General features: G+C 39.7%; 1 protein-coding gene across 5 annotated transcripts in view; it reads left to right on the top strand.

Annotated features, from left to right (window-relative positions):
• LOC106880530 (uncharacterized) overlaps positions 1-15,465 on the top strand; it is a 167,516-nt gene that overhangs the window by 121,849 nt on the left and 30,202 nt on the right. For 3 of the 5 annotated variants that reach the window (XM_089342485.1, XM_089342484.1, XM_089342482.1), the window contains exons 3-8: positions 5,669-5,807; positions 8,516-8,609; positions 9,739-9,892; positions 11,799-11,865; positions 12,437-12,548; positions 13,366-13,401. In XM_089342485.1, the coding sequence (XP_089198611.1) occupies positions 5,669-5,807; positions 8,516-8,609; positions 9,739-9,892; positions 11,799-11,865; positions 12,437-12,548; positions 13,366-13,401 (602 nt within the window). The remainder of the gene's footprint in view (positions 1-5,668; positions 5,808-8,515; positions 8,610-9,738; positions 9,893-11,798; positions 11,866-12,436; positions 12,549-13,365; positions 13,402-15,465) is intronic. The other 2 variants (XM_089342486.1, XM_089342483.1) reach the window with 1 other exon arrangement.

The following is a 15,465-nucleotide window of genomic DNA, read 5'->3' as shown; positions in this document are numbered from 1 at the left end:
TTGAATTTGTTGAGGTTGATTTTTCTGCTACCAGATGCCCTTCCTGTTGCTAACTCTCACTTGTTTCCGAGCAACAGTATTTCATCCTGGAAGACAAGAAATGAACATCACTTATATGATAGTGATGCTCATTTACAATCATCACATGATGTGAAGACAAGGGTGCACATGCACACGCACGCATACGACAAGCTTTCAGATTCCATCTAGGAAATTCCCCTCATAAGGCTTTGGTCAGCTCAGGATTATATTAGAAGACACCTGCCCAAGGTGACATGCAGTGGAACTGAACCTAAGACCACTTGATTAGGAAGCAAGCTTCTTAACCACACGTTTACATCAGTCTCTTATGTCCAAACCAGAGTTGGGATGGTTACAGCCTTTTGTCTATAAGTATGATCATAAAGGTTTATATATATATATATATATATATATATAAGCAATGTTAATTCTCTAAATGAAGTATTAACAGTAACTGCACGATAAAGTGTAGTATATTGCCACTTAAGTGTGGCTGACCCCTAGGGGTGGATGTTACTGTTGCTTTTAGCCCCAGGAGGACATCTCCTCCAGCTGGCTTATCGACACACGACTGTGTCCTGTTTGGCAAACAGGACACAGTCGTGTGTCGATAAGCCAGCTGGAGGAGATGTCCTCCTGGGGCTAAAAGCAACAGTAACATCCACCCCTAGGGGTCAGCCACACTTAAGTGGCAATATACTACACTTTATATATATATATATATATATATATATATATATATATATATATATATATATATATAGAGAGAGAGAGAGAGAGAGAGAGAGAGAGATACACACACACACATGTTGAACCATGAGAATGAATGCTGAACACTGCATTGATGGATAAAATTTCTTTGTGTATTAAGGCTACCAGTGGTTTCATGTTAAGAAAAATATCTTAATATCTTAACAATTTTTCTAGCCAATCACATGGAGGGATGGTGGTCATCTCCATATATATGTGTGTGTATATAATTGAACAAAAGCGTAAACAGGCAGTCAATTTAATAACTGCTGACTGCTTGTTTGTTTTTTATTCAATTATACCTCTACTAGCTTGGCCAATATATTGCTTATAGTTAATCTTCATCGTGGCAGATTTCACATCTCTGCACTCAACACTTGCGTTTTTAGGCTCCAATTCAACCTGAACACTTGTTCTATGCACCTATTATTTAATGCCATTTGATATCTTATTACCCACAACTTAACTAAAAATCATAAACTAGAACAGTTTAAATGGCTATAGGGGGAGAATGGGATAGGTAGGCCAGTGTAGTTTTGTAATCCATACTAATGAAAAGCACTTATATTAATCTGGAAAAAAAAAATTAATAAATCCTCCTACTTTGACTGTAATCTCTTCTTCATCCTGTAACACTCCCCAGTCCCATCCACCCCTACCCTCAGCATCCCTAACAGGATTCAGATTACTTTAGTAAAAGATATATTTCCAGTTATGTTTATGTCATTGGTATTAAAAAGGTTTTGAAAGGTTTTGAATTACTGGGGATAATAATCATGGCTTATAGATTTGGGTTCATGGCTTATAGATTTGGGTTCATGATGAAACAATATTGGCCAAATAAACAATGATAGGGGTTTATGCATCATCGTCACCATTTACGGTGATGATGATGATGTCCCACACATGTGGGCATGTGTGGGACAGTTTGACCCTTCTCAATACCAGCCACTTTAAAGGGTGGGCATTTATTTACACATGCATGCACACACACACACACACACACACCTGTTTGAATTCTTAATCAAGAAATATTTTTAAAAAACTACTCAATACATGATATAGAGTGTTTGTTATATTTCAAACTGAGGCTGCTTTTGTTATCACTCAGTTTCATGGAAATGAACTGCACAATATATATATATATACACATACAGGTACACACACACACAAACACACTGTGGCCGATGCCAATACCGCCTGACTGGCACCCATGCTGGTGGCACGTAAAAAGCACCATTCGAGCATGGTCAATGCCAGAGCTGCTTGACTGGCTCCTGTGCTGGTGGCACATAAAAAGCACCCACTACACTCTCGGAGTGGTTGGCATTAGGAAAGGCGTCCAACTGTAGAAACCTTGCCAGATCAGATTGGAGCCTGATGCAGCCTACTGGCTCGCCAGTCCTCAGTCAAACCGCCCAACCCATGCCAGCATGGAAAGCAGACATTAAATGATGATGATGATGACACTGAGTATTATATGTTTATAACCAGCACTTCATCGAACAGCCCACTTGTGAGATTAACATTGCAAGTGGTCAAGTACTCCTCAGACATGTACCCCTAACGTAGTTCTCAGAGGGATTCAGTGTGTCACAGAATGTGACAAAGCTGGCCCTTTGAAATACAGGCTCTAATTTCTGCCAGCTGAGTGGACTGGAGCAATGGAAAATGAAGTGTCTTGCTCAAGAGCACAACACACCACTAAGTATTATAAGAAGCTTTAAAAACCAACAAAAGTCTCAACGTTGGTGAAGGGTCCAAATGTTTTATTGAAACTTAAATGTGGTTGGAACTTTGGAGTTTTGTTAGCAGTGGCTCATCAGACAGAACTGCTGCCAGCAAAACTTCCAAGTCACACTCACCTTGCACTTATACAACACGCACACACACACATGCGCGCGCGCATGACATGTGTGCTGTGGGGGAGAGAGAACTGGAGGGTGGGCCATGAGGATTATTCTCAGATTCAACAGTATAGATGGAAAGAGAAAATGTGTGTGTACATATATTCACACACACACAATCATGAAGACACAATCGCGAACACACACACAATCACGAACACACACACACAATCACGAACACACACACACAATCACGAACACACACACACAATCACGAACACACACACAATCACGAACACACACACAATCACGCACACACACACACACACACTTCAGCTGTCCAAGCCCACTCTCTCCCTCACCCCAACCCTAATAAACATCTGATTACATCTATTAAGGCCAAGTGTTGATTATTACCTTGTCGCACACAGTGGGTGTTGCATCCACTGACATCATGGCCTATCCTATATCTTCTGTCTGTTACTAATATACAAACTAATGGTTATGTGAACTAGATAGTTGGATGTCTCTGTCTGTGTATCTCTCCCATCTATTAACTACAATCATTCTTACTTAATACTGCTACCTGTATGACAATTACAGTCAGGTGAGGTTGGCAAGAAGTGTGTTGTTTTTTTCTTTACTAACCCTTTTACTGTCTGAAATGTTCGCATTTCATGAATGTCACCAAATTCTTGTAATACCGCAGACAGTGGATGAGGCAGGGTCGATTGGTCGTATCAAATTAACTGACACTTTATGGCCTTCCTGGAATGTTTCTCCAGTCTGTGAATCTTTGTTGAATGTTTTGTGACGCACCTTGCTGCCCCTCAATATTTCTTTGAAGTGTGTGAACCATCTAAAATATGTTTTCAGAATGGACTCTCTTTTTTGTTGTTATAAAGGTTTAGCTGTGTGATACTAATCCCCTTAATATCTAAATCTAGCCCCTTTCTCATCAGTCATTTTGCCCTACTAGCTACACCAACTAAATTCCATCAAATTGCACTCATCATCATTTAACATCCTTGTTCCATACATCCATGGGTCAGACAGTTTTACAGGATCCGATGGGCCCAAGGACTGCGCTACATTCCAATGTCTGTAGTTGGATATATTTGAGGTATATTTGAACCTGTAAGAAATTCATTTGCTGTATTTTGTGATGGAGAAAATTTCTTGTTGTAGAAAAATAGGTGTAAATAGACTGAGTCAGTTCACAGCATTCCTTAACCAGATTGTTGGTTGAGAGACAGGTCCCTCTTATGATGCTCCCGTCATCATTCAATAACTGGTTAACGTTTACTTTTTCATGTTGGAGCTGTTCCCTTCTTGTTGTCAACCCCCATTTGTTTCCGGATGAGGTATAATCTCCCAGTCTATCAAACAACAAACAGCCTGGATATATTATGTGGAAAACCTGGAGCAAATAACACTGTATGAAGAGACTTTTTTTTCGTTTACAGACATCATGCAACATCTCAAGACCGGTCATTCATGTAGTTCCATGTTTTTATGGTGACCTACAAGCAGGCAACACCATTAGTAAAGTCACTGCTTACTATCAACAAATGATCACACATGTAAAGAAAAATACAAACTCCTATTCACACACACACACACACACACACACACACACACATACACATACACACACACATATATGACAGGCTTCTTTCAGTTTCTCTCTATCAAATCTTCTCACAAGGCTTTGTTTGGCAGAAGACACTTGCTCAAGTAGGCATGCAGTGAGTCTGAACCTGAAATCATGTGGTTGGGAAACTGATTTTTTAACCGCCCAGCCATACCTGTTTATAAAAGATACGGAATGGTCACAACTGGAATGCTTTATTTTTTTTCCATTGGTTTGTTTAAGAGGCAGGGGCTGTGCTCTTGGATTTAGGGGACCTTTTGAAACTGTTGAATAATTGCAAGTCAACAGCTACAGGAAGAAAACCTGAGCAGAGGGAATTCTTGAGAAAAGACGGAGTATAGTTGTTAGTGTGGGGAGTGGGGTGAGCACAAAAGTGGGGATACTTGTGAGTTTAAGAATGTTTGAGAGGAGGGGAATAAAGAACAACCAGTTCCAAACAGCATAGGGGCCACTGTAGTAGCAACAGCGGAGGTCGGTCAACAACCTTGTACCAATCAGTCGAGGGTGGGAATTGAACATAGAACTTTAGTGTTTCCACAAGAATGTAGTGAATGTTCAGTTGTTATTGTTTAACCCAGGGCAACTCTGATTGAGCAAATTTATGATTAAACCATTTTGTTACCATATTTCTGTTGAAATCCATGGCCTCTGTTTCAATTGATTTTGAAAATAATGAAGAATTTAGTAGAATAAGTTTGAATAAACTGGTTGTTTGGAACAAAAATTAATATGAAACTTTGATGGAAGGCTTTAATTTAGATCACTTTAAAACTAGGAATTTGTATCATAGAATTAAGGGTGGTCTCAGGCAGGTTGGTATGAAAACGGTTAAACCCAAGCATAGTGGATTCAGGACAATATTATTAAATAGGGAGTGATTTGAGGAAAACTTGACTGCAGTTTTTAGCAGCTTTAGCAACCACATAAAGGCTTCTTTGTCAGTTCAGGGTTTGGTCAGTTTTAGTCATTAAAATTCAGCTTGATATCCATTAATCCATGATGTGGTGGTGGTAGTAATGCTGGTGGTCTGTGAGATGGCCTTGTTATTCAGTCAACTGATTCTCAAGAAAACCTGTGTCTGCTATTTTAACAAATCGGCTGTGAAATGTTCCGCCTGAGTCGTTCTAGTGTATTAATGAGAAATATATTGACAGAATTATTTCTAATGATGGCTGTGATGACATAGACATTTCAGCATTTATTACCCCCATTTATGTTATAAATCTCTCTCTCTCTCTCTCTCTCTCTGCCCCTAAATCCCCACTGCCACCTTACAGCAGGTTCCCATTCATATTTATGTGCATTTAATGTTCATATCATCTCTACAATGTTGCTGTTGTCACATGCACTTTCCTACCTCCCACTAAACCCCTCTCTCGTTTCTCTTTTTTTCCAGTTAACTCCCACTATGGCCGTAATCGCTTCAATCGACGTGCTGCCCGCAATGATGTGCCCATAGCAAAGGTGATCCAGATTGAAGAGGAGAAAAAACACCAGGAGGAGCGTATGCAACAACTGAAACTTCTGCATCAAAGGTTTGTATTTAACTGTTTTCGCGGGGGGGGGGGGGCACTGGCGATATTTACAAGTATTAGTCCTTTGTTCCTCTTTTTAACACCCCCCTCTCTCTTCTTTTACCCACTATCTTTTGTATAAAACCTTAGAACATATCTGGTAACAGCACTCACTTTATTATACACTCACTGCAAAAACATCTCACTATACATACACCTTCTACAACAATACTCTCACTATACACCCTCTACAACAGTGGTTCCCAAAGTGGGCAGTATTGCTCCCCTGGGGGCAGTGGAAAGTTCCAAGGGGGCATTGAAGAAGAGTAGCGTGATAATGGGGGAGCGATTCATGTAAAAACAAACAAAATAATGGATTCACTAGGTTAAGTTTTATTTGTGAAATACGGTTGCTTTGAATTTGCTTCAGAAAGAGATCTATGTGATGGCTAGTTGGGGCGGGGGGGAACTTGGAATGTGGCCTGAGTGTCAAGGGGTGGCAGCCCACATTAATAACACAGTCTTATTAGACACCCACAAATCGCAATCCTTGTCCTACTATGCTCCCACTATCACCAATCTTTTTCCTACTAGACAACGCTGCATGTCTATATATGGTTACTAACTGACCCTAGTATTGTTAGGGTACTATAGGACCATATCACCAGCATGTAGTTACTAACTACCACCTAATATTGTTATCAGAGCTAGAAGAGTGTTGCAGTTCAGCTAGCACATTGATCCTGGGTCCTGGGAATCAGAGGAGTCCATGAATACCTGGTAAGCCCTGTCCACAAGGAAAAAAAAAAAAATTAAGATAACTCACACCCTTTCAAAATGTCTGAGATACTCCTACCACCACCGCCACCACACCCCATTGAGGCCTGAAAACAATCCACCATACCAAATCTCTGGGTATTGCCACCACCACCACTAAAGCACTTGATGTCTGTTCTGTTCCCTGCTCAGTTGCACCACATGGAATGTTGCACTAGTCTAACAACACAACTTTTATGGCCTTGCTGGATCCCCACCATCACCACTACCACTGCACCCAGAACCCTGTTCACTAAGTATCACCACCACCCTAACACTGTAGTCAATACTGCACCTAGAAGAACCCTGTTAATCAATACACTGCAAACAATGACACCTTATTGTTAATCCACCGATATTTCTTTCATTGCTGACTGCTGAGAAAACAACAGAAATGATGATGATGATGATGATGATGGTGGTGGTGGTGGTGGTGGTGGTATTGATTTCCATCTGTTGGCTATTTGGTCACAGCGACCACTACTGGACATTTACTGAGACTATTACAAGTATTTCCTTTCAAATTTGAATGGTGGTGGCTGGGTAGTGGTGGTGGTGGTGGTGGTGTGTCTCAGAATGATGTTGCAGGATGGTATTATGAATAAAGGGTGTAGAAGTAACAGTGGTAGTGCTGGTGATGGATTAGGATGCAGTGGCCAAATGTAATGGTGGTGGTGGTGGTGGGTCCAACCATTGATCAGTCACCCTAACCCTCACCACATACTGCATCTCATGTCACCTCTCCACTCTCCTTCTCCACTCATTCTCTCTTTCTCTCACATGCCCACTCTCATGCACATTCTTTTCCTCCTCCTCTTACTACTTCACATCTCTCTCTCTCTCTCTCTCTTTCCTCTCACATATAAACATTCACTCTATCTTTCTGACTCTCTTAAATGTACATTATCTTCCTCACAATCCCCTCTCCCCCCTCACAACTACACATTAACTCCCCCTCCTTTACTTTCTTCCTCTGTCATACACACATACACTCTCTGTCTCTCTGCCACTCTCTCTCTCTCTCCCCCTTTCCTCTCTTCCTCCCCTTCTCTCGAATGCACATCTTTCTCCCTGTCTTCTCTTCCTCCCCCTCTCATATATGCTCATTATTTTTTCCTCTCTCTCTCACACAATCTTTCCTCATTCCCCTCCCCCCTCTCCAACTACTCCACATCTATTCTCAACCATATCATAACTGTTGGACATCTGGAGGTTTCTGCAGACTACCAGACAGCCACTGAATTAGAAGTGGGTGGTGGTGGTGATGGTGGTATTTAACCCTGGGCCAGTCAGTCTTTACTCGTCAGATTTATAATACAAAGTTGTTCTAACCCCAAACATCTCAGCATTTTTTTCTATCTGGGACTTCATTGTCCAATGACTATGTGTGGTGTGGTGTGGTAAAAGGTAGACTTGGTTGCTATTTTTAGTGAGTTGAGTGACCATATAGAGCAGGGGTTCTCAACCACTTTTTATCTATGGACCCCTTTGATTACTATTTTATTCTGGTGGATCCCCATAGCCATTTCATGTTTAAAAACTAGTTTTATAGAAACGTTTTAAAATTCCTATTTTGTTTTTTGCACATTAACTTGTGTAGGTTGAACTATGTAAAATGTTAGAGAAAGAAACCTAACTGTTTCTTGCAATACATCCCAATGCATACATCTAAGGCAAAAGCTTTTCAGGGTCCCTTCAAATTCTATTGTGCATCCCTAATTTACTATTCTATCACATGGACCCCGGTTGAGAAGCACTGATAAAGAGGCTCACTCAATGTGTTTGTGGGAGAATGTGTGCATAAATGTTTAGGTGTGTATAAATGTGTATGTTGTCACTGTATCACCATCATCATCATCATTACAGTTCTAATGCAGTAACTAGCTAACCTTTGTCTGTTTGTCTATCTGTAGGTCCCAAGAGGATCAGAAAATTGCCCAGAAGGTGTACCAGGAAATCTTAAAAGAGGAGCAGAATGATAAGAGTATGATGGAGTGTGATGATGAGGTGAGTATCTGGTTTTTTATTGAGTCAAGAGTTCTCACGGTAGCAGTGGTGGATGGAGGTTGGGTTGGGGCATTGGTGCGGTGAATATTATATGTTTTTTGTATATAATATACATGTTATTATAATGGATGAAGGGATGATTATTGAATGGTTATTATTTTGATATTATGATATTTTTAAAATAATTTTTCTATCTTTATATAATAAGTATTTCATATTAATTCATTTGGTACTTATTGTTGGTTGAGATATATATCTAATTATTGTTCTACTTACGATCTGACAAGTAGCTATATTTTTGAATAGAATTTATTTTCGATAATTTCAATTGATTTTAATCGATTTAAATTTCTTTTCTATTTGAAAATTGGTTATGAAACACGTGTAATCTTTTTATTATATTTATCTTATGATATTTACTTTACTTTATATTATACTCATTTATTGTGCTTTTAATTATTAATTTTTCTATATGTGATAGTGGATTTTCATCGATGAGTTCTTGAAAATTGGTTATTTTCCCTAAAACTATATATTTTTTATATATATATATATATATATATATGCTTTACAAAGCTCCTCCATGGGTATCAGCTCCCATATGCAGTCATACAGCTGGAATTCTCTTTTTACTGAATACACATGAAAATCCATTAATATCCACAGACTTCATACAAAAGAATCATTATACAAGAAGGAGGATGCAATTTGTGTGTATGTGTGTGGCTGTGTACTTGTATGCATTTGTGTCAGTTCATATTTGCCTTTTCATCACATGTATTCACTTAATCTAGTTGCAAGCAATGGCCTTGCTGAAAGTGTCATTTGTTTGCAATCCACTCTAAAAGTATGTCATAGGGCTTCTTGACATGTTGTACAATATTTGTAAACTAGAGGCTCATTTATAAGGTGTTTGTTTGTTTCCAGTCCTTTGCATAATCATGTCTTGATTGTTGTCCAATAGATTAAGAGATCTATTACCTTGCTTGGAAATGAGTGGGGATGTTGGTGACAGGAAGGACATCCAGTTGTAGAAAAGGCTCTGTCCCAATGTACTCTCTTCTGATTCATGCAAGCATGGAAAAGAAAGCAATAAAATGATAATGATGATATTTTTCTCTCTAATTAGGAACTAGCCCGACAAATGCAAGACAAAGAAAAGAGGAAATACGATCGATACCTAGAGAAGAAAAGAGAACGTCAACTGAAGAGAGAACGGGAGAAGATTGAGAAGAAACTTGCTGAACAATCAGAAGAAGCACGACTGACCACGTTTTCTTCTGGTAAGTTGATGGTGGTGGTGGTGGTGGTGATGGGTGGAAGAAATGAGTCTTGCAGTTTGGAGTGGTGGTGGTGGTGGTGGTGGTGGTGGTGATGGGTGGAAGAAATGAGTCTTGGAGTGGTGGTGGTGGTGGTGGTGGGTGGAAGAAATGAGTCTTGCAGTTTGGAGTGGTGGTGGTGGTGGTGATGGGTGGAAGAAGTGAGTCTTGCAGTTTGGAGTGGTGGTGGTGGTGGTGGTGGGTGGAAGAAATGAGTCTTGCAGTTTGGAGTGGTGGTGGTGGTGATGGGTGGAAGAAGTGAGTCTTGCAGTTTGGAGTGGTGGTGGTGGTGGTGATGGGTGGAAGAAGTGAGTCTTGCAGTTTGGAGTGGTGGTGGTGGTGGTGATGGGTGGAAGAAATGAGTCTTGCAGTTTGGAGTGGTGGTGGTGGTGGTGATGGGTGGAAGAAATGAGTCTTGCAGTTTGGAGTGGTGGTGGTGGTGATGGGTGGAAGAAATGAGTCTTGCAGTTTGGAGTGGTGGTGGTGGTGGTGATGGGTGGAAGAAATGAGTCTTGCAGTTTGGAGTGGTGGTGGTGGTGGTGGTGATGGGTGGAAGAAATGAGTCTTGCAGTTTGGAGTGGTGGTGATGGGTGGAAGAAATGAGTCTTGCAGTTTGGAGTGGTGGTGGTGGTGGTGATGGGTGGAAGAAGTGAGTCTTGCAGTTTGGAGTAGTGGTGGTGGTGGTGGTGGTGATGGGTGGAAGAAATGAGTCTTGCAGTTTGGAGTGGTGGTGGTGGTGATGGGTGGAAGAAATGAGTCTTGCAGTTTGGAGTGGTGGTGGTGGTGGTGATGGGTGGAAGAAGTGAGTCTTGCAGTTTGGAGTGGTGGTGGTGGTGGTGGTGGTTGCTTAGCCCCAAACAGTGCTCGGTGGTTTGCAACTGCACAATTTCAGGTTCAATCCCAGCCTATGACACTTAGGGCAAGCGTCTTCTGCTATAGTTCTTTGTTTGAGCAAAGCCTTGTAAATGAAATTTGATCCATGGAAACTGTACTGTAGCCTATTGGAGGAACTTTTTATTCTTTTTAGATGGTGGGCCTAATCCATGGTCTACCCCCAACTACCTGGCCCTTGGAAACCTTTACCAGGGTCCACTCTATTATGAGCGTTCAGTTTTAAACATAAAAGTTCACAAAAGTATGTGCAAGTCCTGCACTGTCTTCTACGTTTGTGTGTGAGTGTGTGTATCAGTGTACTGCTCTGTGTACGTGTGTGTGTTTGAGTGGAGGCGCAATGGCCCAGTGGTTAGGGCAGCAGACTCGCGGTCATAGGATCGCGGTTTCGATTCCCAGACCGGGCATTGTGAGTGTTTATTGAGCGAAAACACCTAAAAGTTCCACGAGGCTCCGGCAGGGGATGGTGGCGAACCCTGCTGTACTCTTTCACCACAACTTTCTCTCACTCTTACTTCCTGTTTCTGTTGTGCCTGTAATTCAAAGGGTCAGCCTTGTCACACTGTGTCACGCTGAATATCCCCGAGAACTACATTAAGGGTACACGTGTCTGTGGAGTGCTCAGCCACTTGCACGTTAATTTCACAAGCAGGCTGTTCCGTTGATCGGATCAACTGGAACCCTCGACGGAGTGCCAACAACAACATGTATGTGTGTTTGTATTGCTATATGTATGTGTTAGAATATGGTTGTCTGTGTATATTGTATGTGTGTGTGTGTGTCTTTTGATATATGGGTGTGTTTGTGTACTGGTGTTTGTATGTATGTCTTATTTGTGTTACACTCTGTATTACCACACATCATACAGAATCCCGTCTGTATGTGTATATCTCACACATCCTATCTAATATCTATGTTTGTGTCACATACACACACGTATATCCTATACAATCTAACAATATGTCCTCCCTATTTCCAGATGCTGTTGAGAACCTCAGAGAAAATGTTGACAATCTTCACTTAAAGAGTCCACCTTCCAATGTCAAGTAAGTAACTCTGTTAAATTCACTCATACTCGTCGATGTCACATCTCTAACACTTCACAACACTTACACATTGGTACTCACCCACACCTATAACCTTGTACCTGTACCCCCATGCCCATAACACTTGTACGCTTGTGTCCACTATATCCTTTACATGTGCACTCTTGTCCCCACAGCACATGTACTCCTACACTTAATACACAACATCTATATTTTCAAACCCACTGCAACTGTACTCCCGTAACCACATCACCTTTTCTTCTTTATCCACAACACCTGTACTCCTACAATAATATATACCTGTACCCAAACATCCACAACCCACAACACTTGTATTCTTGTATCCGCTACACTTGTACTCACATTCCACAGTAATTTATACGAAATATCCAATCACAACTTAACGAAACCAAACTAAAATTCTGAATAAATCTCGTCTCAACTCCCCATACACACACACACACACCTCTCTTCACTCTCCTACAACATGCCTGGTGAGGCCATGTTTACCAGTGTTTTATTGTTTTTTTTCATTGATATTGTTTGTTTTATATTTGCTATCCTTCTCCAGAGTTCGTCATAGCGGTCAACTTGAGGACAACGGTGACTTTAGTGACTTCTATGTGCTCCCACCTACTGCAAACGTTGCTGAACAGAAACTGCTACAAGAGTATCAGGACGAGGTATGTCACTTATTTCTGTCTGTCGGCAATAATGGTAAGGAGTAATTTTAGGATCAAATGGAATATGGAGCAAAATACTTTATAGTTTCTAGTCTGTTCTATCTCTGTTGTGGGTTCAACTTCTGCCTCTTTCCCCTCTTTCTGGAATCCATGAACTGCTTCCTGTAAATATCCTTCAGGGTCAATTCAGTTGACACTTCTCTATCAAAATTGACCTTGTATCTTGTTAAAAATAAATCCACATTAACAACGTTGATTTGAGAGTCCAAGCGTACAACTTTCAATGTATATAATGGGACAATTGTTCTTATGGCTAGATATCCTTCTTACCGTTAACCATTCTAGTGTGAGGTAGAATGACAGAACTTGCTGCCAGGAACAACAGATAATGACTGTTGTAAGGTTTGAACTTGCGATAGTGTCCTCAGCAGTTCAGAATTGTAACTTCACCATCATTCTACCCTGTAGGTTTCTATCTCTTGACCATTCCCGATATTTTGGTCAAATGTTCTCACATGGTTCATATGGATCAACACAATGTAGACTTTATCTTTAATGTTCCAGAAATAAAACCTCGATAGATTATTAAATTTTTTTTTTATAGTTTTCTCTTTTTTTTTCCACTTTGATAGGTATGTAGATTGATGAGATACAAACCAACAAATTATTAATTTGCCTATTATCTTTTTTTAGCATCGTTGACAAGCGTGCAGATTGTCTTTTGAGTTTGTAAAAGAAAGCAGATTTATCCAGTCTTGTTTTTGTTTTATTTTTGCTAATCTGTCTTTTCTGAGGATAATATTTCATGTTTCTTCAGGAACTTGCACAGTTAATCCAAGAACAAGAACATAAGGTATGTTTCAGTTCTTTCAACAGTTTCCTTTATTCTTTCAACACTTGGGAGATTAAATGATTGACTGAGACAGTTAACACATTTATACCTGTGACAGCTTGTCCATATACTAACAGGTTATTTTATGGAACCATCTGTAGTTAAAAGAAGGTTTAGAGGAAATTAAAACAAAGAACTAAGATATTGTTGAAAATCTGGTGCAAGGGAATTCTAATGGATCTGCCTCTAACAATGTGCCAGTACTACTACTACTACTACTACTAATAATAATAATAATAATGATGATAATAATTCTAATTTTTTGTTCAAGCCAGCAATTTTAGGGAAGATGCCATGTTTATTACATCAACCCCTGTGCTCAATGGGTACTTATTTTATTGACCCCAAAAGAAAAGTAAACTTCAGCTGAATTTGAACTCAGAGCATAAAGAGCTAAAAGAAATGCCTCTAAGCATTTTGTCCAACATGCTAATGATTCTGCCAGTTCACCACTTTAATGATTTTAAACTTTGACCCAAGGTCAGCAATTTGGGAGAAGCTTGTAAGTTGATTGCATCAACCCCTAGTGCTCAACTGGTACTTATTTTATCAGCTCCAAAAGAAAAGCAAAGAAGGCCTCAGTGAAATTTTAACTGAGTATGTGCTCAGCATTTTGTCCAACATGCTAACAATTATGTCAGCTCACTGCCTTATTCATAATAATAATAATAATTAGGATAGTAAAAATGGAAATGATCCCTATAGTAATAGGTGTTTTAGGTATGATTTTAAAAAAACAGACAAATACATAAAAACTTCAGGATGTTATATAAAATTGCACTGCTAGATGCTGCACACATCTTAGCTAGAGCACTTTCAAAGCAGTGAAAATAGCAGCACGAAAACAAACTACAGCACATACCCAAGGCACATAGAGTTGCACTCAGCAGTGTAGTGAAAGCACACAAAGTGAGACAACTGAATGATGATATTCACTTTTAGTATAGACACATGTCTTGAAATTTTTGGAGAGAGGGTGTTAGGCAAGTTCATCAGCTCCAGTGCTTGACTGGTACTTATTTCATCAACCTCAAAAGGATGAAAGGTAAAGTGATCCTCAGCAGCATTTGAACTCTGAAATTAAAGATGGATAAAATGCTGCAAAGTATTTTGTCCAGTGTAATAACGATTCTGTTAGCTTTACTTATCTTATTCCTTTCCGAGGTTACCGTGGTTTTTTCGTAGGTTTTTCTTTCCACGGATAACCCTAGACAGTGTTTTAGTTTCTCCCTCTTTTGGGAATTTCAGTTGTTAAAACAATACATTGTTATCTTTTGTGTACACATCACAAAACATTTTCGATCCCCATTGATTGGTTTTGAAAAGAAAAGTTCGACATTGTATTGTCCCCTCTGCGTTTGGCCCTTCATGGCTTAAAGAAACCTATCTTATTCCTTTCTGCTATAGGCACTAGGCTTAACATTTTGGAGATGGGGTTAAGTCAATTACATTAACCCCAGTGCTTCACTTGTACTGATTTTAGCAACCACCAAAAGGATGAAAGGTTAAAATCAACCTTGGCAGAATTTGAACTCAGAATGTAAAGATGGATGAAATACTGCTAAGCATTTTGCCCAGCGTGACAAAAATTCTACCAGCTTGCTGTCCTTATCTTATTAATAATAATAAGAATATTAAATGATGATTGATTAGTTAAGACTTTATCCAAATTTGAAAGGTTTTAAAGGAAATATGGCTGAAGCCTGATTTGGGAGCTGCCTAAGCTGTTCCCCTAACAGGGTTCCAGTGGGTTTTATAAATTTGAAAAAAATCTCATTTTTGAAGATTTTTTAAAACTAATTTTGTTAAACAAACAAAAATGTGATGAAATATTACAAGTTTTGGTAAGTTTCTCTGTTTTATATTTGTGTTACCATAGTGAGAAGGGATTCTTGCTAGGACATGCCTCCTTATTTTCAACAGTTAACCACTCGACCATGAAATGAGAACAAAATCAATCAAGCAAAGAAGTGTCAGTTAGGTCATAACACATAAAAGTTTAAACTCTTGACCCTATGATCAGTC

The sequence above is a fragment of the Octopus bimaculoides genome, chromosome 26 (assembly GCF_046866305.1).
Source record: "Octopus bimaculoides isolate indiv1 chromosome 26, ASM4686630v1, whole genome shotgun sequence".
NCBI classification, from domain to species: domain Eukaryota; kingdom Metazoa; phylum Mollusca; class Cephalopoda; order Octopoda; family Octopodidae; genus Octopus; species Octopus bimaculoides.
This window is presented reverse-complemented; position numbering and strand designations above follow the sequence as displayed.